The sequence below is a fragment of the Hoplias malabaricus genome, chromosome 18 (genome assembly GCF_029633855.1).
Source record: "Hoplias malabaricus isolate fHopMal1 chromosome 18, fHopMal1.hap1, whole genome shotgun sequence".
In the NCBI taxonomy this organism is placed as follows: domain Eukaryota; kingdom Metazoa; phylum Chordata; class Actinopteri; order Characiformes; family Erythrinidae; genus Hoplias; species Hoplias malabaricus.
The window spans coordinates 24,404,707-24,426,248 of record NC_089817.1 but is presented as its reverse complement, the minus strand read 5'-3'; the positions used below and the strand labels follow the sequence as shown (position 1 = coordinate 24,426,248).

Genomic DNA, 21,542 nt, shown 5'->3' with positions numbered 1-21,542 from the left:
AAACAGGACATTTATAAAACTGTCCATTCCACCTTAAATGGTGCAGCCATTGCATCGTGGTGTCTTAGCTCCTTAATAGATTTAACCAATCCATCTTGCAGTACATATTGCAACAGTGATTCTAGTACCTGTACCATTTAAGGTGGTACCAATAATGATGTGGTGACTATAAATCCTCATAAAACATCCTAAAATGGTTTAATTTATCTTTTATTTTATTTTGCACTTTAACGCCAACCTTTGGACTTCAGACCTATTTTTTTGGAATTGTACAGCAGTTATTGAGATGTTCTTGTTGATTGTAACTCCTGATAATTCCATATATAATGGTTTTGTTGTTGTTGTTTAATGTTTAATTCTTTTAGCGTCGTTACACAACAGTATAGTAAAACTGTGTTAACTCTGCATTTTACTCATCCGTGGCAGTGAACACACTAGTGATTAGGGTAAATTAAAAACACACATCCAGAGTGCTGAGTGCTGAGGCAGCCACCTTGGTGCCCAGAGAGTAATTGGGAGCTGCATGACTTTCTCAAAGGCACTTTAGCTGTGGATGTGGAGGGAGGAGAAAGCACTGTTACATGAGTCTCCTTTATTAAATATACAATTCAAAAACAAAAAATAGTCAAAAACGATAACGTGTTCTATTAAAAGTAGTTAAAGGGTTTTTAGATGTGCTTTTTTCACATCTGAATAATCTCATGTTTTTCATTTTAGTAATTTTAACTGTTTCCACACTGCCCCTGCCTCTTATCATCTTAACCTTCACTAATGGGAAAATCCACTAAGTTGCAGGTGATGGTTAGAGGCAGGGGTTTTGAACTGGGGGGCTGTAATCAGCTGTAAATATCTAGTAAAAAGTTGGCACACACTAAATAGAAGAAATTAACAATGAATAAATGTTATTAATTTCATTCATTTTATGTTTGCCTTCTTAAAAATGTAAAAAACAGAAACAACGTAAGCTAAAAATCTCCACAGTTTTGAGCCATTTGCCAAAAATGCGTCCATATCTCTTCCACTTACACATGGTATTCACTGAAAGTGTGATAGATTTCTGTATTTGACATCTGTATTGACATTCTTCAGTCCCAAATTTTTCTTGACTTTGTCTAGAATTGAACTTTGTCTTCAACATAAACATTCTCATGCGAAGTTGGGTTGGTGTTACATGCTCTAATCAGGGAATGTCACACTGCTTTAGTGCCGTAATATTTGTTTTTTGTGGGTTATACCAATATAAACGGCTCATGCAGATCCTGGGGCATTATGGGACATGTAGCGCTTGTAGTTAATTTGCATGCCATGTTCTGACTTTTTACCTCTGTGATTTTAGTGGGGTAAGGCAACATTTACAATCTAGTGAAGCCCCCGGTTAGAAGGAGAAGCTTTGAGCTGTGTGAGTGCTAAGTCAGCAGGCATGGAGGAGCAAGGGAGTGTGACTCGAGGCTGAAGCGCTGGTGATCATTACTGCGAGACAGACTGGCACAGAGGCCTGGGCGCTGAGGCTGGCGCAGCTTATTCCGCCCATCAAGGTGCTCCCAGACGGCAGTCACTAATTAAACCTGCAGCTGGAGGGGAATTCATCCTCTCATTATACCACACAGCCAGCCCACCTCCAGCACTCTGTCTTTCCGCTTGCTGCAGTTGTAATGAGCAATGTTTAGGTAAGTGGCGAGACAAAGTGACAGCTTTTAGCAACAAATGAAGCATCTCAGACTGGCGGAATATGTAAGACATAATGAGGGAGTGGATCTCTCCGACCTCTTGTTTATCTCCGTGTTGTTCTTTTTTCTTCTTCTTCTTCTTTTTCCCTAGCAACAACAGAATCATGTGCCCACTGAAGAGCACTACCAAATGCCCTGAGAATATGTAGTGGATTTTTTCCGCACTTGTTCTTGCAAATTTACAACTTCCCACTTCTGTGTCTGGGAATACACAACCCTTTAGAGTAACACCCAGCAGCTGCAGCTGGGCTCTAAAAGTGTACAGTCATAACTGTTTTCCTACATTACTGCACAATGCATTTTCTTTACATTCACTTTAGCCTTCTTTGATTCTGTGGGGACTGACCCTATCATCCACACTTCTCGAGTTTGACCCCAGTGATGCCTTAGCCCTCAGTGGCCAGGAGGCCAGTAACGTTGGCTGTTGGCCTTGCTTTCTCTAGTTAGCCCTAACTCTGGAGATCTCACTTTACTCACCTTTTTTACTCGAAATGTTATAACAGAGGTCACTTTTTGAGTTACATTTTTTATATAGTACATCATTTAGAGTGCTCTGCTCACTGTTGCATCTTTAGTAATAACACAGTTATGGAATTGTGATGGAGCATTGCCCTTTAAGGAGCCCGTATAGGATTTTCTGTAATGTAATTGTGTCGCTTCTGAGCTTAGGAGCCTCACAGTTATGACAGATGGAAATCATTAAAGGTTAATCAGCTTATTAAGTTAAAAGCACATATCATGTGGTGGGTGACGCCAGTGCTGTGGATGCTCAGGTTAAACTGTCTGGGGACATAGGCTTTCGGATTCTTTTGAGGCAGTAAGTGTACCTGCCACATCACCCGGTCGGTTGCTTTAGCCGCCCACTGTGAGAGATCAGGAAAAACACTGCATAATTGGAGAAGTGCTCTTCCTTATTAGGATGTTTAGACTGCAGTAAAAAAGCTTGAAAAGGGGGAACTGAGAAGACAATAAGCATTCCAGCATTAAACATGATCCTGACAAAACATTCCAGCACCCAGCTGAATCCAGCTCCCAAGCAGCTTGGGTCAACAGACGTAAGACCCCTGGTGTTTCAGGAACAGCTGAGCTGGAGTGGGCTGAACGTTTGGCATTTTCACACTTGGAAATAAAAACAGAGTATATACTTGATTTAGATTTGATAGTTGAATCTTGAATTCTTGAATTGGACCTCAGCGGTGTTGTGTCTAAACATTTGTAGAGATCCCCTGCTATTTATGTATATATTAGGTGTACAAATAAGATTTATTTGTGTAATGTATAGTCATTTTATTTAAAAGAAAATCCTAAAAATTAAGATTTTAGAAAAAGGCAAGTGAGAAGAATTTTTTTCTCTGTATTCACTATGAGTTCAAGGTAAAAATGCTGCAAAAACATGTGCAGAGATGTGGTCTGTTCTTTGGAATAAAATATTGTATCAAAATTAAATGGTGATTTCGATGTTAGCTTTCATGTGCGTAGCATATTATTACTTCATTTTTAGGGATTTTTAATATAAAAGACAATACTACACAACAGTTATCATTAATAACAAAAGTGTGGGAGAGTGTTAGAATTTTGAATTATACGTCACACGCACACTCACACATACACACACAAACGACTTTAAAATGTATTTGTGCACCTTATTTTGACTGCCTGGAAGGAAGGAATATGATCCAAAATCAAAATAGGATAAAAATGATTGGCATCTGTGATCCAAAACTAACCCTCCAACATCCGTAGTAATCACTTACTACAGTTTACATGGCTGAATGGAATCAGATTATTACTACAGTGTTCCAACATCTAGTGCAAAAGCCTTCTGAGAAAAATAGAGGTTGTTAATGCAGCAAACTCTTTGTTCATTTCAGTAGGAAAATTGGGGGGGAAGTTGTATATTAACTTTTGCACAACCAAAAAATATCCTGTGAATTAAAGAACCTTAAAGTATCAGAAAAGCATGGTGGTGGGAGCATTGTAATATTGACACGATACCAAAATTATGACCTTCGATATGATACCTGCCTAAATATCCCACTACCGATACTGAGACTGTACCATGGCAAAAACCTAAAACATCGGTCGAAGTAATGTACTTCCTCTACAAGCTGAGAGCTGTCGGCAAAATCGCTGGTATCTGCTTGTGAAGTGTGACGCCACAAGTGAGGTTTCGCCGTTTCTGGGTCCAATCGCGCCTTTGGTCCCGTGGCATTCATTCGTTGTAGTTCAAGGTAAAAGCAGCTTGCTATCTGCTGTGTTCCTACAATGTACCAGAGAACACAGAACATGAGGTCAGCTGTGGAAGAGCGAAGCCGCACCAAAAATAGACCTTGCCTCCAGGACAGTGATTCAAAACATTTGAGCAGAAACACAAAATTAATGGAGTTGTAGAAGTTTGTTCTGCACTGACCAAGGCCAGGCCCCGATGTGAGTCTAGATGAAATGCTGCTGGAGGACTTGCACATTTCAGAGGGGGCAGATGATGAAAATCAGAAATACACACACTTCTTACACCAGTGTCGCAAACACTGCAGTGCTTTTAAAGCAACTTACTAAATTATGCAACACTTGGATGTTGCAGTTATGGCCACTGCTAACCAAAGCAACGTGTAATTGTTAGTGACAAGAGTGATACAATAATATAATGTGAATAACAAATTGATCACATTATAGTTACTGACTTAAAAAGACACCTATTACTAATAGAACAGTATTAATCACAATATTAATCAAAATATTACTGATTAAATACATACAGTACGATGCAAATGTTTTAGGCACCAGAGATTATGGGATTTAAAAAGCTATTTATCTGAGCAGTAAGTGTTAATTAGCCAAAAACAAATAAACAAACAACAAATAATTCCCAACATTAGAATAAAACCAAATAACATTATTCCAGTGAGTGTGATATTCTGTGTGCGTATTATTGAGGTTATCATACAGTACAAATAGTTTTACTGTTTAATAAATAATGATTTTAAATAATGTGTGCTGTTGATTTAACACATTCATGTGATCAAGTAGAATTTGAACAAAACTCACACACACCTACTACTTTGTAGAACAAAATGGTCTTATATTTCTTATTTGTTTTATTTGTATTCACTGTGATTATATATAATTTTATACAAGCACCACGATGACATTAGTTTATATATATATATATATATATATATATATATATATATAACGCTTCTGTGATGTTTAATCCTTGTGGTGTTTTGACTAAAGCATGCACAGACCTTTCATTCAAACCCCAGAGAATTGTGTTAACTTGTGCTAAAGGGGTATAATATGTCCCCTAGTTTCAAACACTAGCCTCAGGTTTGAGACATTTATTTCTCAGCCTTATGATCTCGGGACATTAATATGCCGTTATGATGCAAAAATAAATGCTTTGTTTCTCTTTACTCTCCACATTTTCTTTCACCATTGATTATTGAAACACATCCAACCCTAGACTCTTTCTATTTCTCAGTCAACTCCAGTTGAAACCCATTTTCTGTTTTGAAGTATGTGACAAGCTGCTGGTTTTTTTTTTTTTTTTTTTTTTCTGCAGCAGGGCGGGCAGAAGAATGCAAGCTCCATGGCAACGTGATGGGGCACAGGTGGTGTGGCATGTCAGCGCAGTGCAGGGGCTAAATAAAAGGCGGCAGGAGAGGCGATTGTACGGCTGGCCCCAGGCCTTCACTGTAGATATTGAATTAAAGTAATCAATAGAGTGGCCACATCCCTTTTCTCATCCACTCATGGCTTTGGCAGCTGGGAGGGCGGTGCCTCACATAATAAAACTAAAACAAAATAGAGGATATGATGGAAACATACTACAAAACAGCTGAACAGGTTAACAGCATCAGGCTAGAGATAAACAGCACAGGACCAGCTGAGACATATTACATTAAGGCTATTCAGAAACATAGTATTTAAACTACATTAAAAAAAACCTTTCTGAGGAGAAATAAACGACTGGTTTTTTGTACGTGGCTGAAGTTTAACATGTCTAAGTTTTTATTGACTGTTTTACATGCAGTTAGCGGCCTCTCGAGTTAATGGTCAGTTCCACCTACAAAATATGTCAATATTACCCACATATGGGACAGGAATAGAGCAATATTCTCATCTTGGTTCGTGCTTTTCAACGTTTGGAGGCCATTTTTCTGCCATGAGCAGAGAGAGTTTGAGAAAGCCTAGCATACTGGCTTTTTACCCATTTACAGACACTGGGGTTTGCAAACACATTAGACCGGGTCGAGCACACAAACGGACTGGAGAGCTAGCAAATAGTGAGGGAACATCCTCTGAATTTTATTTAAAAAAGTGTTTTTTGATGAACGTCTCCTTTAAGGGAACACTAGATTAGATTGAGTTTTTTTGCTCCTGGGCTCTTCCTACAGTTGTAGAGAGTAATTTACTTTTACACTGAAATCAAGGGGAAGGGGGTGGAGCAATGAGGGTAGGTCCCTGCCTTCCTCCAAATTTACATAGTGCAGTTTCCGCAGTGCTAATCCTGGAGTAGTAGCGACAGAGGACCTATTCTCTGTTACAGGTCAGTGAAGCATCCCAATAATTTTGAAGCTGTAATTTGAAGGTAAAAATATTAAGTACCATCACTTTGGAGAACAATTCCACTGCCTGAGGGCTTTATCCCTCTCTAGCCCACGCTTGACATTGGGCATGGTTACCTTAGGTGCGACTGCTCCCGAGTGTACCAGTGTCATTCATTTCTATGGAAAGTATACAAGCTGTGCATGTTCAGTTGAAAACCCGTGTCCAAAATGGCTGCATTGTAAAGTTCAGAGCTGAATTCACTAAATACAAGAGGTGTCTGCTTACTCAGTTCTTAAGTAATCAGTGTCTTGTGAATGGGTGGAGGATGTCGTGGTGCAGTGAACAGTATGGTCGGTCTTGCCCTTTTTTTCCCCCGTTAGTCCATGGTTGATTCCTGCATGGCAGAAGGTCAGTGAACAGTGTCCTGGGAAAGGCCTGAAGGGCATTAAAGTTCTAGTCTCCTAAAAATACCCTACTTTTAATTGTTCCCACCCCTCAAAATATCCTGCCCTTCCACGTTTCATGCAGGGGAAAGTTTACAGTCGTAAAAATGTCACCGTCTAATTTTAGCGGTCTTGATCTTTTCAGTTGCTGGTCAATGAAGGCACTGTCGAACTGTTTGACGTTTCAATGCAGAGTCCATGAGAATCAATGCGATCCTAAAGTGGCTTTTGTCAATGTGTTTGCCCTGAAACAGCTTTATTTTTCTTTGTCTTTTTTTAACATTTATTTCAGGTGTTCCAAAACAACTAAAAACATGCATAGCACGCTAACCTCTTATAAAATCTCTGTTGTGTCAGCATTGAAATCATCATGCTGACGGTTTCGAAAGCCATCTGACGACTGAGGCAGATCACATTTCACACCTAGCAAATCATTTTTCACAGTGATGCAAATACATTTGCTGTGGCATGTCACATGTGCTGCTCATCCTGAGCAAAGGAAAATGCTGTGCTCGTGCTCTGAAACCGTAAAGAGGACAAATGAGATCATACTGTCCTCTAGTGGAAGCTGGGGGGACAACTGTAAGACTGTGAGAAATGTGATGGCTGTTGTATTGACAGTTTCTTAAAAAACAAAAGCGGAAAATAGCTCATGTTTTGGGTTTGGCTGGTTCAGTAATTGAGTGTGTTTTAAACTATTTGCATTTGTGAAAATGGCTTATTGTTACTCACTTTCTCTAAAAGGAAATATAAGCCATAAATAACTTATTTAAATTAACTCTGATGTGTTAGATGTAAAGGTACGTTTTAAATTGTATGTTGTGTAACATAATTGTAATTCTTGGTAATTGTAATTTTAAGGTAACTGTTGTGTAGTAATAAAATTGACCTCACATTATTTTAGAAGAAATAACCTATAAATTAAGTAGTTTGAAAATGGCAAGTGAGAAGAATTGATTCACCAGTTCATTTGTTATGAGTTCTGTAGAAGTTTTCTTTTTTCTTTTTTAATATATTTACAATTATCATACTTAATAAAATGCAACAGTTACTAGAGAATGTTTGGATTTTTACAATTATACATTATACAAAAACATAATAGAAACGGTGGTGCAGCAGGTAGTGTCGCAGTCACACAGCTCCAGGGGCCTGGAGGTTGTGGGTTCGATTCCTGCTCCAGGTGACTGTCTGTGAGGAGTTTGGTGTGTTCTTCCCGTGTCCGTGTGGGTTTTCTCCGGGTGCTCCAGTTTCCTCCCACAGTCCAAAAACACACATTGGTAGGTGGATTGGCGACTCAAAAGTGTCCGTAGGTGTGAATGAATGTGTGTGTGTGTCTGTGTTGCCCTGTGAAGGACTGGCGCCCCCTCCAGGGTGTATTCCTGCCTTGCGCCCAATGATTCCAGGTAGGCTCTGGACCCACCGTGACCCTGAATTGGATAAGCGCTTACAGATAATGAATGAATGGCCACTGTATATCCAGAATTTTGATTATATTCATGTGACCAAAATATCTTTAGAAATCAAGACATTCAGAAACATCAGCTAGTGTTGTTTCCAAATAGGATGTCATTTACCCTCTCCCAAGTGTACAGAGCTGGCCTTATGGGGCGGTTTTAGGGCACATCTGTGTATCAGACAGTCTCTGTACTGTTTGTTGGAAAGGGATCAATTTTATATTAATTCTAGGTTTCATTCTGATTCTGTTATATATTTTTGATCACTCTGAACTCTTTCAGAGTGGTTTGTCTCTTCTCTGCCTATTTCTCATCAAAAGAACCACCGTTAGTCTTCTTCTAGCCGATACGGTAGTGATGTGGTAGTGTGCTGTGCTGTTCTGAGTGTGTCAGTGTTGACAGTGGCTTTGCTAGGAGTTTAAAGCACTTAATACAGCATTGTCCTTATGAAAAATGTATTATGTACCATGGGCCAATGTTCCCTTATTAGCTTTGCCCTTCTCTGATTGGTCACCACAAAGCAGGATGGGCCTATCATGGTCTCTGTTTTGGTCAACTGGCAAACAGCAGCGAGTTTGTGACCAGTAGTTTGCGTGAGGCACACAGCAACAAGGCCGCACCTGTGGCGGCGTATCATCTGCTGCTTTGGGACCTCTGCAGCAGAGCTGATGAAAAATGCATTTTTTAAAACGCCATTTAGAGCACTCTGCTTAGGCGAGCAGTTTGGAAGGAAACTGCATTCTTATGTTACATGCACACAGATGGGGCTCTGCTGCTCCACAGTTCGTAGGTTCATGAGACAGCTTTGCCAGACTTTACCAAACCTGTCTATGTTTGGAATCTGCTTTCTTCAGTCTTTAAACTTTGCCAATTTGACTCATGGTAAAAATGCTGTGTCAGCAGATGCCCTGTTTTAAAGCACAGTCAGCAGTGCGTCATCAGAGAAATTGAAATTCAGACCTGACCAAACTCAGCACTTTTCTGCCTACTTTACACACCAGTCAGCCATAACATTAAAACCAACTCATTGTTTCTGCAGTTACTGCCCTATTTATCAGCTCCACTGACCGGTAGACTGTAGTACACCGGTTGCTCTGCATATTGTGCTAGCATCTGATTGGCTAGGACCCTCACAGGACCTCCACAGAGCAGGTAGTGTATCATTCACAGCTCTGCAGTGACACTGATTCAGGGTGCTGTGTTAGAGTATGTTGCACTGATGAGTGGATCAATGTCACTACTGGCCTTAGAAATGTCCACCAGCTAAAAATATCCAGCCAACAGCGTCCAGTAATGATGGACTAGAAGACGTCTACCTCAAACGAGCTAGGTAGGTGTCTCTAATAGATCGGACTGTGATTGGACACATTGTTTAAAAACTCTAATAGCAATGCTGTGTCTGATCCTCTTCTACCAGCGCAGCACACACTCTGGTACAAGTGTTCATTCTCACCACACTGCAGTGCTAAGAATATACATCCTCATTTCATATCATTGCCTGTTATATATGCAACTTAGCTCATCTCCACAGCTGTGGATGCAGAATTGTGTTCTTGTTCTGTAAGCTTCCACTCTCCTAGACTTCTCTGAGTGCAATTAAAGCTATGTTCATAAAAGTGATTGGCTGAAGTTTTGATATCCACCCCTAGTGTAGTCTTCCAGAAGAGCAGGGGCCTTTAATGCAGTAAACAGGTTCAAAGTCCTTATTAATATGCTTTATTTCTGGTGAAACATTTCAACAACAGGTGTTCAAAAATGGCCTTATAGTGTGGTATATATGGAAATGTTACACTTTGACTCACTCTGCTAGCATTTTGAGCTCCTAAACCATCCCCATCGCATCAACCACTTTTTAACCTCCTGATTGCTGCGGAGCCAGATGGGATTAGCAAAGCGCTATCTTGTTACCCAGTCAGTTATCTGAATTAGTCATCGGGTTTTTTTTTTTTGGTTTTTTTTTTAGATGAATAGTCAGATGAAGCAGTTTCATGATTCCCGTAAACATCTGCCCCGACTGCTGCTGTATCCCAGTTTTCATTAGCATTACATTGTTAGCACTGAGCAAGCTTTTATGAATCTAAGCAGTGCTTAGATGCTTAGTGCTTGTTGAAGCACATAAACCACAATTTCATTGTCTGCTCTTCTAAATTTCATTGTTTTTAACCAGTTTTCTCCCTAATTTTAGTTCCCCCAACACAGCTAAAAACACTTGTTTGAGAATGCTAATTTCACAGTTCGGTTACATTAGCTAAAAGTTACCTGCATTGGCTAGCATCGTTTACAAATGACTGAACCAATTTTTACACTTTTGTCCTAGGTGTACCTTCTGAAAAATCTAAGATAGCATATAATATGTAAAAATACTAACTCCAGAGTTGTTAGCTTACGGACATGGCCCACTCTGGCTCCTTTACTATAGCTTTCCCTGCTCATTAGCATGTAGAAACAGGTGTGTTGTCTAGCCCTAGCCACACCATTTCAGTGATATGCATGGGACTGTTTATTCATGCCCTGTGTTAGTGTTAGCGAGAACGCAGTGTCACATTGCCCTGGTGACAGTATTTAAAGACTGGGTAAAGCCAGAGATTATGAGTTGAGGTTGAAGATGAGTCTGCCCGCTAGTACTGAGCTTCTCTCTCTGGAGATGGCCACTCGACTTGGATACATTTCCACCAGGGGCTGGCCATTTGCAACCAATAAACCTATCGACATAAAAATCAGGAGGAGATGGTAAGACCTGGGTGTTTTATTGGTTATGCATTATTTTCTCATTGGTTATATTTGGCTTTGTCTAGTTGTTTACTGGAGAAATGGTGAAAATAGACCAGCAAGAAGACAACAACCATGTTGTTTTGCATTTTTGTGGTAATTATAGTGCTTAGCATATATAGCTAATTATAAGCCATTTATTTTATGTTTCTCAAAACGGGTAAAAGTCATTCATTCATTTACATTTGAAGCTCCACTGAGCTGTAACAGGGAGAATAGATCCTCTATTGTTGCTACTCTGGGCTCAGCACTACAGAAACTGCACTATGTATATGTAAATAATGTAAGGTGATAACTAGAAACCAAAGATATCCTTATTACATTAGCACGAATATTTTACACATATTTAGGACAAACTTACACAGCTTCTTAATATAATATCAGTTTAGTGGTCCGCCAAGTCTTGCGTTAGTAATTGTCTCTGGCTTTTACACAATATTTGATATCATAACCAAATGCCTTTTATCAGTCTCTTTGTCTTCTGATATAGAGCAAGACATCACTGCTGCATGAAAGCAGAGGGCCTTATAGCTCAGGCTCAGTGCAGTGAAGGCAGGAATGTAATTGTTTTAACTCATCAGCTAATCTGATTGGCTTTAATGGATGTAATAGATCTGTATCTGTAGTGGAGTATTCCAGCGCCAGCTCATCTGCAAAGGATAGAATCATTCAAGGCAGGAGAACCTATATGAGAAATATGAGGAAATACAGGGACTTGTGTATTTAACCTATTACATTTAATGATTTATTTGTTTTAACTTGCTGAAGCAACACTGTACATATGCTTTTTAAAAAACACAATGTCCGTACAGCTGTATTTCAGCCTAACTGAGATGTTAAACATGTGCTTCAGTGGTATAAAACTGTGCAGTATTGGGCTGTGGAGCACTAGATTTGTTTTCTATGCAGTGATGGAGCTCCGGCCAATATCTTTTGGATGAGCTGGAGTGGTGTTTGTAATCCTGAACTAATCATACCTTGTCTTACTAATGTTCTCATGTCCCAGTGTTGTCAAATCACCAGAGATGTCCAGTCTTAAGCCTTCTCAGAAGAGTAGAGATTGTTACTGCAAAAGGAATGGACAAACATGTCTAGATGCTTTATTTCATTATTCCATATGATCTGAGAGGTCAAAATACACTGGAAGCACCTGCAGAAAAGTGTTGTCAAGAAACATTTGCAAATGCCATGCGTAATCTCTCTGCTCCATTGTGTTCGCTGTAAAGCTGCTTAAGATTGGTGAGGTAGCTGGTTCAGCCTCTTATATCAGCGGCTGCCTGAGAACAACAAAAACATGTGATGTATATTGTGGACATTTATGCAAAACCTTCCATCTTTTACATGTTGTAGCTTATGTCATACACCAGCCATTTTATTCACTCAGCAAATTAAGAGATTCCAATTCAAATATTATAAATGCTATTCTGAACTGTTATATTGAAGTAAAAAAGGGCCGTTTCCTCCAATAATAACAATAATACATGGTAATTATACACAGTATGCATTCTTGTGCTGTATTGTCTTGTGCCAGTATAAACTTCACCCCAGGGCTGCTTTTTTTAGGGCAGTTTGTGGTGCTGAATGTAGGTGAATGGCCTTGAGCTGGAAGCTTTATCCGCCTGCATAAGAGGAGAGACCATAAGGATTAACCAAGATCTTGTGGGTCTCTGGCCACTGCCTGTTCACTTAGTGATCTACGCAAGCTCCATCAAAAGGAATTACCCAAGCCAACCCCCACCCGCAGCGCAACTTAACGTCTTAGGCAAAACATGGGACTTAGAACACGGAGCATTTAGCCACAGGGGAAGCGCTAGTTGTCAAATCATACGCAAGCAGCAGCCTAGCATCTAAGGAGCATAAGGGAAATGGGATAGAATCCACAGGGTGTTTTCTCACCTAAGAGAGCCCTTTGAGGCCTTTGATGTCAAATCTAAAGCTCCACCTGCTTCCACACCTCTCTGTAGAGGTTCTATTAAGACGCATCTTAAGGCTAACAGGACCATGTTTATTTTTTACTGTGAATTTAAGATGTCCAATGCATGTAAGAGGCATGATAAATAAATAAACACACTGGGGGGAGAGAAACAGCACTGTCTCCTCCCTCAGCATCCATGGTTCAAAAGCCCCAACTGCTTCTTGCATCTTAAGCCTTGTATCTCTGGTGCTTAACTATAGATGCAATTTGTGCATGTTTGATCACTATGTGCTTGAATGCCACCACATTCGTAAACAAAATGTCCGTCCTAGAGCACTGTTAGCCAGGCTATCCTGAGAAAAATGGCTTTGCTCATTTTTCTATTTGAGGAAGGCTAGAGAGGCTGACTCAGAAGCAGTGGAGGGAGGGCTAGGGAGGCCCTGAGCTTTGAGAAGCCCAAGGCTGAACTCGGTGTCCTCAAGGCCTAATAAGATTAAGTGGCAGAAAAGCAGGGTAGGTAGATGGAGGCCAGAGGGAGCGGTGTGAGCCGTTACTCTGTGCAGAGGGGGAGTGGGGAGGGTTCAAGCTTGGCAGAGTCCAGGAAGCAGTCTGCGCAGTGCGAGGCTCGACCTCTCGAGACTTTAGTTCTGTCACAGGAAATAAACAGCCGCGCCGACCATGGATGGGTACAGGGACCCCAGAGGCAACTTTATAGCCCCCAGCCACATTTTCTCTAAAGGCATGAAGAGAAAACGCCTGCTTCGATCTTACAGGTACCGTACACACCCCACAACAGGCAACTGCAGTTACTCTACTGTTATTCACTTCTCACATGTGCCTGCCTAGTTCTGCCTTATTCTGAGTGGGATTGGAAGCCAGCAGCAGGTTATTAGACATGAATTTATGGACATCGTATGGGCATTAGTGGATATTTTTTAAGACGTATAGATGCGTATCACAGCTGTTGGTCAGAAATATTTTATTACCTTTACAATTTAATTAAAGACATTATTTTAATTGAAGTTATTATATTTAAAAAAGCTTGCATTCCAAGCAAATAACTGTTGCTGTTATTCATGAAATTTCCACACAATCTGAAGCACAGCTCTGGTTATATAATGTCCACAAAATCAGAGATATCTGAAACCTTGTTCAGACACTGACATTTGTGTAGTGCCTGTCTTGCTAGTACAATAAGTTTAGAATCAGTAGATTCTGACCTGAGACCTGTCTTCTAAAGCAAAATTGATTTTTGAGGATTTGAAATCAGAATTTAACCCATTTTAAAGAGACACTCGATAGAATGTTACCATAAAATTACAGCTTCTGAATAATTGTGATGCTCCGCTGACCTTTAATGAGAATAGAGCCTCTGTTGTTGCCACACTAGGCTCAGCACTGCTGAAGCTATACTATGTAATTTTTGAAGGAGGGTAGGAAAATAAAGCCTCTATCCCACTCCCTTGATTTCAGGACAGTGCTGTAAAAATTAGGGCTTAGCATGTGGAAATGAACAGGCAAATATTCAGTAAGTGCCAGTGAATATATATATATATATAATGTCACCTTGCATTACTGAGAAAAAAAGGCTGAAAACAAGTTCCTGGGCTCCCCCTACGGTTGCAGATTGTAATTCACTTCACAGCACTGTCCTGAAATCAAGGGTGAGTGTGAGAATAGAGGTGGGTTCCTATAGAGTTTTTTTTTGTATGAGTGTTGCTTTATAAATAAACTTGCCTTAAAATGTCAAATGAGCATTAAATTAAACACTCCCTCTAGCGTTTACGATGATCTTAAATCTATGACGTTTTCCAGAAACTGCCCAGACCCTTTAGGTTGTGGTCCTGGTGTCTGTTAGTTTGTTGAAGTACGAGTTGCAACAGTGGTGAAACACTCAGCGCCTCGAGAAATGGGGAAGTATTTCAGACGCTCAGGAAGGCGGTAGAGGCAGCTTTCCGTTAGAGTACAGCTTACATGTATGGCAAAGGTTTGTGAATACCTGCTCATCCTCACACAATCATTAGTGAGGTCAGGTACCGGATCACTGGAGGATTAGTTCTGGATCACAAACACTACCCTTGCTCATCCCAAAGATATTGGGATGCCCTCCTCTTTATAACCTCTGACCAACAGCTGGCATTGAGCATACTAATCTTAGGCTTGTGAGCATCCCCTACAGTGGATCACCAGTGTATTTCTTTTCAGTCTTTTGTGCAGGGATGATTCTACATGGGCATGGAATTTTATACTTTTTATTGCGTTTTATTGCACTCTTTTGTGTTTACTGTGCTACTGAAAGCAAAAACTAATATAATCTACTAATAAAACACTAATATAATCAGTGTTGCCTGGGCTAAATAGTCTTCAAATATGTTGCAATACGTTGTTCATTTTGAAAGAGGATGTTGAACTTGGCTTATACTGAGTAATGCTCAAGCTAAAGTGTGAGCTGAAGTCTGACCACAACTCTCACACCATATTTGATATAGAGATAGTAAACCCTGTAATATAAGCTGTGAAACTACCTAGTAATCACACTTCAGTGTTTAAACGGTGTACAGTATTGTTAAAGAGAGACAGACAAACAGACATAAATAAATAAAAGCCCAGTACAACTGTGTGCAAATTAAAATAATGGTTAAATGCCCCCTATGGATATTATTTACATAACACGATTGCAGTACTGTAAAAACTCCAGGAGCAGCGCTGTGACTGATCCACTCATACCAATACAACGCACGCTAACACACCACCAACATGTTCCACCACCAAATTCGCACCTGCTCTGTGGTGGCCCTGACTTTTCAAGAAAAGGGTGAAACAGGTGTTCCTAATGTTATGGCGGACCTGAGTTGTGTAATGTAAGATAATATATAACTTTATTCTTTTTTTCCAAAGGAAATTGCAGTTACAGAAGCATACACACTGCACAAGAACAGACTTTAATCAGTCAAACATGCCGAGGGTCACTGAGGTAGTTTTAAAAAGAAGATTACCAAAGAGAAATATACCTATATACATTTGAGATACCTATTCCCATGACCAGCATCAGTCACTATGGCAGTAGTTGAAATGATGTAGTCAACTAGATTATTTATGATAAAGAGCTGCAATAATCACGGTATTCAATCTGTAATGCAGAATGAAAGTGAAAATGTACAGCAACAAAAACACAGCAGACCGGTGCTTATTAATATACTGTGCGTTATGACATTATACAAACAAATCAGATTATATTGATTTTTTTATCATTTAAACAAATATCACGATATTATCACTAACGATACGATATGGCACAGCCCATTTTTCTGTTCAGAATTGTATACAGCCTGTAGTGTGATTTGTTTTGTAACAAAGCTTCTTGGATGGCTGTTTACAGAATAAAATAAATATGTTCCATTAAACTTCCATTAAATGCCCAGCTGTTTCTGTCCTGTCCGTTAGAGGGCACTGTAGCTTCAGTTAACAAACTTAGGTTTTAATTTATAAAAGTCAGTGTGACTGTTCGTGCTTTCTTAATGTGTGTGTTTGCACTGCCTCCCGTCTACGCGGTTGAGTGCTAAAGTTTCATCCGATGGCATGGTTTGTGGTGAAAATACAGTGTGTCTCCAAGCATTTTGAGACCCCTCTCTTGATGAGCGATTTGTGCCACTGTAAAAAGGACCTTTCACTGAAACAGATGTTCCACAGAGTACTCCATAGGAAATACAATGGGACACTCTGAGCTTAAGATCCCCATGACCAATGGCAAATGTCAGTTAAAGGGATATAATATGATCTGTTACAGATTTTTAAATGCAAATGAACAGTGTTATAACTTTTTTCAGACTGTTAAACTCATTTAACACATGCTGTACAATAAAATGCCATGTTTCTGTTCCCTGTGGTGGAGGTGATTACGCAGATGATAAACAAAATGCCTGCATACGACTGTGTTTACAGCAGCTCTCCCTGACATACTGTGCTGGGCAGCTGCTGTGGTGTTGAACGAGAGCATGCTCAGTGTCAGAGGTCGTGTAGACTGAAGCTACAGCACATGCAGTAGAAGTTCTTTGACAGTGAACTCTATTATTTGTCACGTGACAATGGGACACAAACTCCCTCCCCAGCCGTGCTCCTGTCATTGAGAAAACATTAGTTTGGTTCACGCTTCACAACAGCCCACGTTTCTCAGAAGCATGAAATCTTCTTTGGAAATCAGTTGTGTTTATCTCTCACACTCTGTAATGATCTCTGTAGCACCATGAGAAACACCGTTGTGGACTTCTTAATTTAGTCTTTCTACTGTATTAAACATATTCACAAATCAGCCATAATATTTAAAGGAACATTAGGTAAGACTTTTTAAAACTATTATTTTTATTTATTCTTGCCCCTGAGACTCCCCCTAGTGTAATTCATTTTTACAGCACTGTACTGAATCAGTGGGGAAGGGTAGATAGTGCACATAGTGCAGTTTTTGCAGTGCTGAGCCCAAAGTAGCAATGACAGAGGCTCTGTTCTCCTATTACAGGTCAGTGAAGCATCACAATGATTATGAAGCTGTAATTTTAAACTAGACATATTACATAGTGTTCCTTTAAAGCCATAAAATAGACAAGGAGGTGGCTTTAATTAGTCAGGGATGGGTATGCACATGTGTAATATTTTAAATTTTTTAAAAATTTTATGTTGCATGGACATTTCAGTAACTTTAACCATTGTTAAACGTTTATCATATTTTAAATCAGTTATATAGGGAAGACATTATTTTAAATATAGTGTTAGTAGTAGTAGTAGTATAATTTCTCTAGACACTGTTTACCTACATGCGAACAGAAATAACTCCTGTTTACTGATGACTACTAGCAAATGTTCCCATTGTCCCTCCTAAAACCTCCCTCTGCTCCAGCTCAGATTTTCAGATCTTAAGCCACTGCTTTGAAACAGTATCCACACTTCCATATATGTCAGAGTAGAGCAGCTGCTCTCACTCGCTGTGTTTTGGAAGCGCTCTGCTATCAATAGCCACTGCTCAATCACTGCAGCCATGATGGCTAATGCCACTGTTGTTTGTCTCCGAGCTTTAACTGGAGAGGGATGACACCCCATAACAGGTCTTTGCAAAAGGCAGCTGTTTCTGACCTAGTGATCATGGCTTTCTTGAGTGACTTAAAGTAATAGTTGAGTGTTTGTGGCAGCAAAAGCAATAAAATGTATTTTAGATTTCAGGTGATGTGATTGGTTCAATTTTGGGGTGGAGTTAAAGGAATACTATGTATGAAGTGGCTTTTTTGGTCTTCTGGGTTCCGCCTACCTGTTGCTGAGTGTACGTCATGTTTACAGTGCTGTCGTGGAAACAAGTCTCTCTCACACACAATCCTCTCTCACAGACAAGCACACACACACAAACCTTCTGAGCCGAGGAATATTATCATCGGTCATGACCGTCTCTCGGTGCTTTAAGTGATAAACACAGTAAGGGCTTCCTCACACACTTCCTCGGGGTTGATCTTGGTGATTGTGTGTAATCGAAAAAAATTTGTTACTACATGAAAAACCCATAAATCAATAATTATATACACTGGAGAGTGTTATTACAACCATAAAGTGTACCTTTAGCATTACTCTGGTCATTATAGTCACACAGCAACTGTCAGAAAAGCACTTATTACAAGAAATTATGTCCAATGCTAAAAATGCGCTAATCCAGCTAAAGTTAGCAGGCGTTACCACTGGCCCTAGTTCATCAGTAACTCTCAGAAACATGATTCTGACAATTTGTCATCAACAAAGATTGTGTTCCACTGACACAAAGTGTATCTTTAGTCATTATAGCCCCACAGCAACCAGAGAACAGCACTTATTACAAGAATTGATGTCTTACGCTAAAAAATAAACTAATCCAGCTAAAGTTAGCAGCCGCAAACCCTGGCCCACTGTTCAGTAATACTCAAAAACCTGATTACAACACTTTTGTCAACAAAACGTATCACTAACACAACAAATGAAAACGTGCAGCAAGATACTTACTATTCCTACTTCATTTCTGTTTCAGCTCATTGTACTCAGTAAAGTAAGTCCGATATTAACTCCTCAACAGTCGCTCTCACATTCTCTCACTTCCTTGCTCTCTCTGCTATAATGTCAGTACCCGAAAAACTGAGCTATATCCTTCTTGTAGCAAGGTAAATACCCGTGAGCTATGTGTCGTAAAGCTTTACACATTTCTCGTGAGAGATCTCCGGCCCATGGTTCTGAAGTTACATGGCCAAATCTTTTATAGGAGGAGCCTCGGGAGCGGTGGGAGAGACAATATTCTCCCTGTTACAGGACAGAGGAGCCTCACAATCATTTTGAAGCTGTCATTTTTTGGTAAAATTACTACATAGTGTTCTTTTAATGTAAGGGAACGAGAATAAATACCTTTAAGAAAGAAAAAGGAAGTATAGGAAGTATAAGTCTGTAGTAGGAAGTATACTGACAGTATTCACTCTATACATGTATAATCTGTGTCATTTTTGTTACCACTCCTTAGAGTGTATTAATGATGGTCAGTTGTGCATGCAGATACTAGTCTGTGTAATTTCCATATTAAATATGAAATAAAAAGGGCACTCTGGAGAACCTTCATGAGAGCTTAAACTCAACATATTCAATGCAGAGTTTTGTAAGCACTACAGCATTGAGCTGTGAAGCAGTGAACCTGAATTCTCTGGACTAGTGGAGCTCCATTCAGTACTTTCGGCATGAGCTGGAGTGGTGTTAATCACCCAAACGTCCGCACCTGAACTGACAGATGCTCTTGTTGTTGAATGCCATCAAATTCTCACTGAAATTTTCCATTTCCACAGAAATGTTGGATGAAAAATATCTTTACTACATCCATAAACGTCTAACCATTTGCCACCCAAATAATATCTGGTTGAATGTGGTTTTGTGGTCAGAAATGGATCAATAATGAATGGGATAGAGGTGGGTTGACCAACTGCGCGTCAACAATTGAGCTACAATCCATTGCCCTGTGATTCTGCACTTAAACATGGGTGTAGCTTCGTTGAATGAAGTACTAGGTAGTGGATTGTAAATGTTAATTGGAAATGCTAATCATTCATTAGGCTTTACAGCTTTTCTTAGAAAGAGGAGACCTCTGCCTAGCTGAAGACTTTGCACTATGACCTATACCTACTTAACTCTATCCCTTAGTTATTCCCATCCTCATCAACCTTTTTTAATTCAGCTCACGTAAAGGCATTAACACTAATAAGTGAAGTAAATAGGTTTGAATGATATACAAATACAATATTTTACACCAGTTTAAAACTTAAAAACCCTTCATATCAGTTTCTATTCTGGGTTTTTACAGTGTAAAGCCCTGTTTGAACGGGATTAGTTTTATGTGGGGAGCTGGGGTAATGTCATTGTATCACAGGACTGCTGTAATATTTATGAAAGATTCACACAGGATAAGATCTTGGTGTAAATAACAGTGATGGAAGTGGCTGCTCGATTCACACATTAACAGTGGAATGTCTATGTGCATGTTTTTGCACAGTGTGGATCAGACACAGCTGTGCTACTGGAGTTTATAGACTGTCACAGCTTTTCTGAGAATAGCTCACCAACTAAAAATATCCAGACCTCAACAAGCTCATTTTCATTTGTTTTGTAACAGATAATGAAAAAAATACTTTACTCACTGTTTTTTTAACTGCTTGTTTTATAGTAAGTGAAGTGTCTCAAATCTTCCCTGAAACAGGAGTGCACACTGAAAAATGACTGACTTTGTTTGTTAAATATTTAGTAGAAAACAAATGGCTGTGTCACAGAAACATCCTCCAAACATAAAGAAGAGACTATGATAAATAACGTTCAACACATTTCTGTCCGAGGCTCCAGTAAAACAGTGAGCTGCTCCGCGGGCAACCGTGTCCCAATTCAACACTTGAACACGCATTTTTAGGTCTCAAAAAAAGTTCTCGTCCAGGGAAAAGAGGACTTATGGTCACCGTCGAACAGTTCCAAATTTTGTTCACGAAATGCAGTGTGAAATATGGCTGAACAGGCGGTTTAGTGGTGTAGTGGCGCCACCTTAAGTTCTCTCTGTAAAATACGAGTGAACTAACAGTTCCTACTCACACAAGGTGTCAGTCAGTCAGTAAGCGAAAATGCCTCTTCTAGGCCGACCCGGTAGGCGGTCCGGCAAATATATGGCAGTAAATATACTGTTAGAAGCATGAAAAGTGGACGAGCGTGAGCATGACGAGCGAAAGGAACGAAAGCTAGCCCCTCTGGTCCAATCCCACCAAAGAGCTACTGTAGCACACATTCTTAAAGAGTCGATGAGGGTAATGATGAAAAAATGTTAGAACCCAGTGCATCACAGCGTGTTTATTGGGCTGTATGCCCTTGCTGACCTCTCTACTCCCCTCTCACATCAGTGAGTCTTGAGCACTCAGGACTCTACTTCACTTCTAGTTCACTACTTGTCTTTCCTCCTTTCTTGGACCATTTTAGTAGGTGCAGACCACTGCATACATGGAACATAGGACCTGCTGTTTTGGAGATGCTCTGACCAATACAATAGGAACATCACAATCTAGCCCTGGCTCAATGATGTTTTTCCTGTTTCCAAAGCCTCAGCTTCAAAAACTGGCTTGTTTTCACTTACTGTTTAACTTATCCCACCCCATGGCAGGTGACA

General features: G+C 39.9%; 1 protein-coding gene across 4 annotated transcripts in view; it reads left to right on the top strand.

The window, feature by feature from the left end:
- Nucleotides 1-21,542, top strand: part of LOC136674370 (3',5'-cyclic-AMP phosphodiesterase 4D-like) — a 280,825-nt gene that overhangs the window by 196,160 nt on the left and 63,123 nt on the right. Inside the window, exon 1 of one of the 4 annotated variants that reach the window (XM_066650365.1) lies at nt 13,493-13,632. The exons of the other annotated variants lie outside the window; for them this stretch is intronic. Coding sequence (XP_066506462.1) covers nt 13,538-13,632 — 95 coding nt within the window. The 5' untranslated portion in view covers nt 13,493-13,537. Of the gene's footprint in view, nt 1-13,492; nt 13,633-21,542 lie in introns of those variants that run through there. 4 annotated transcript variants of the gene reach the window in all.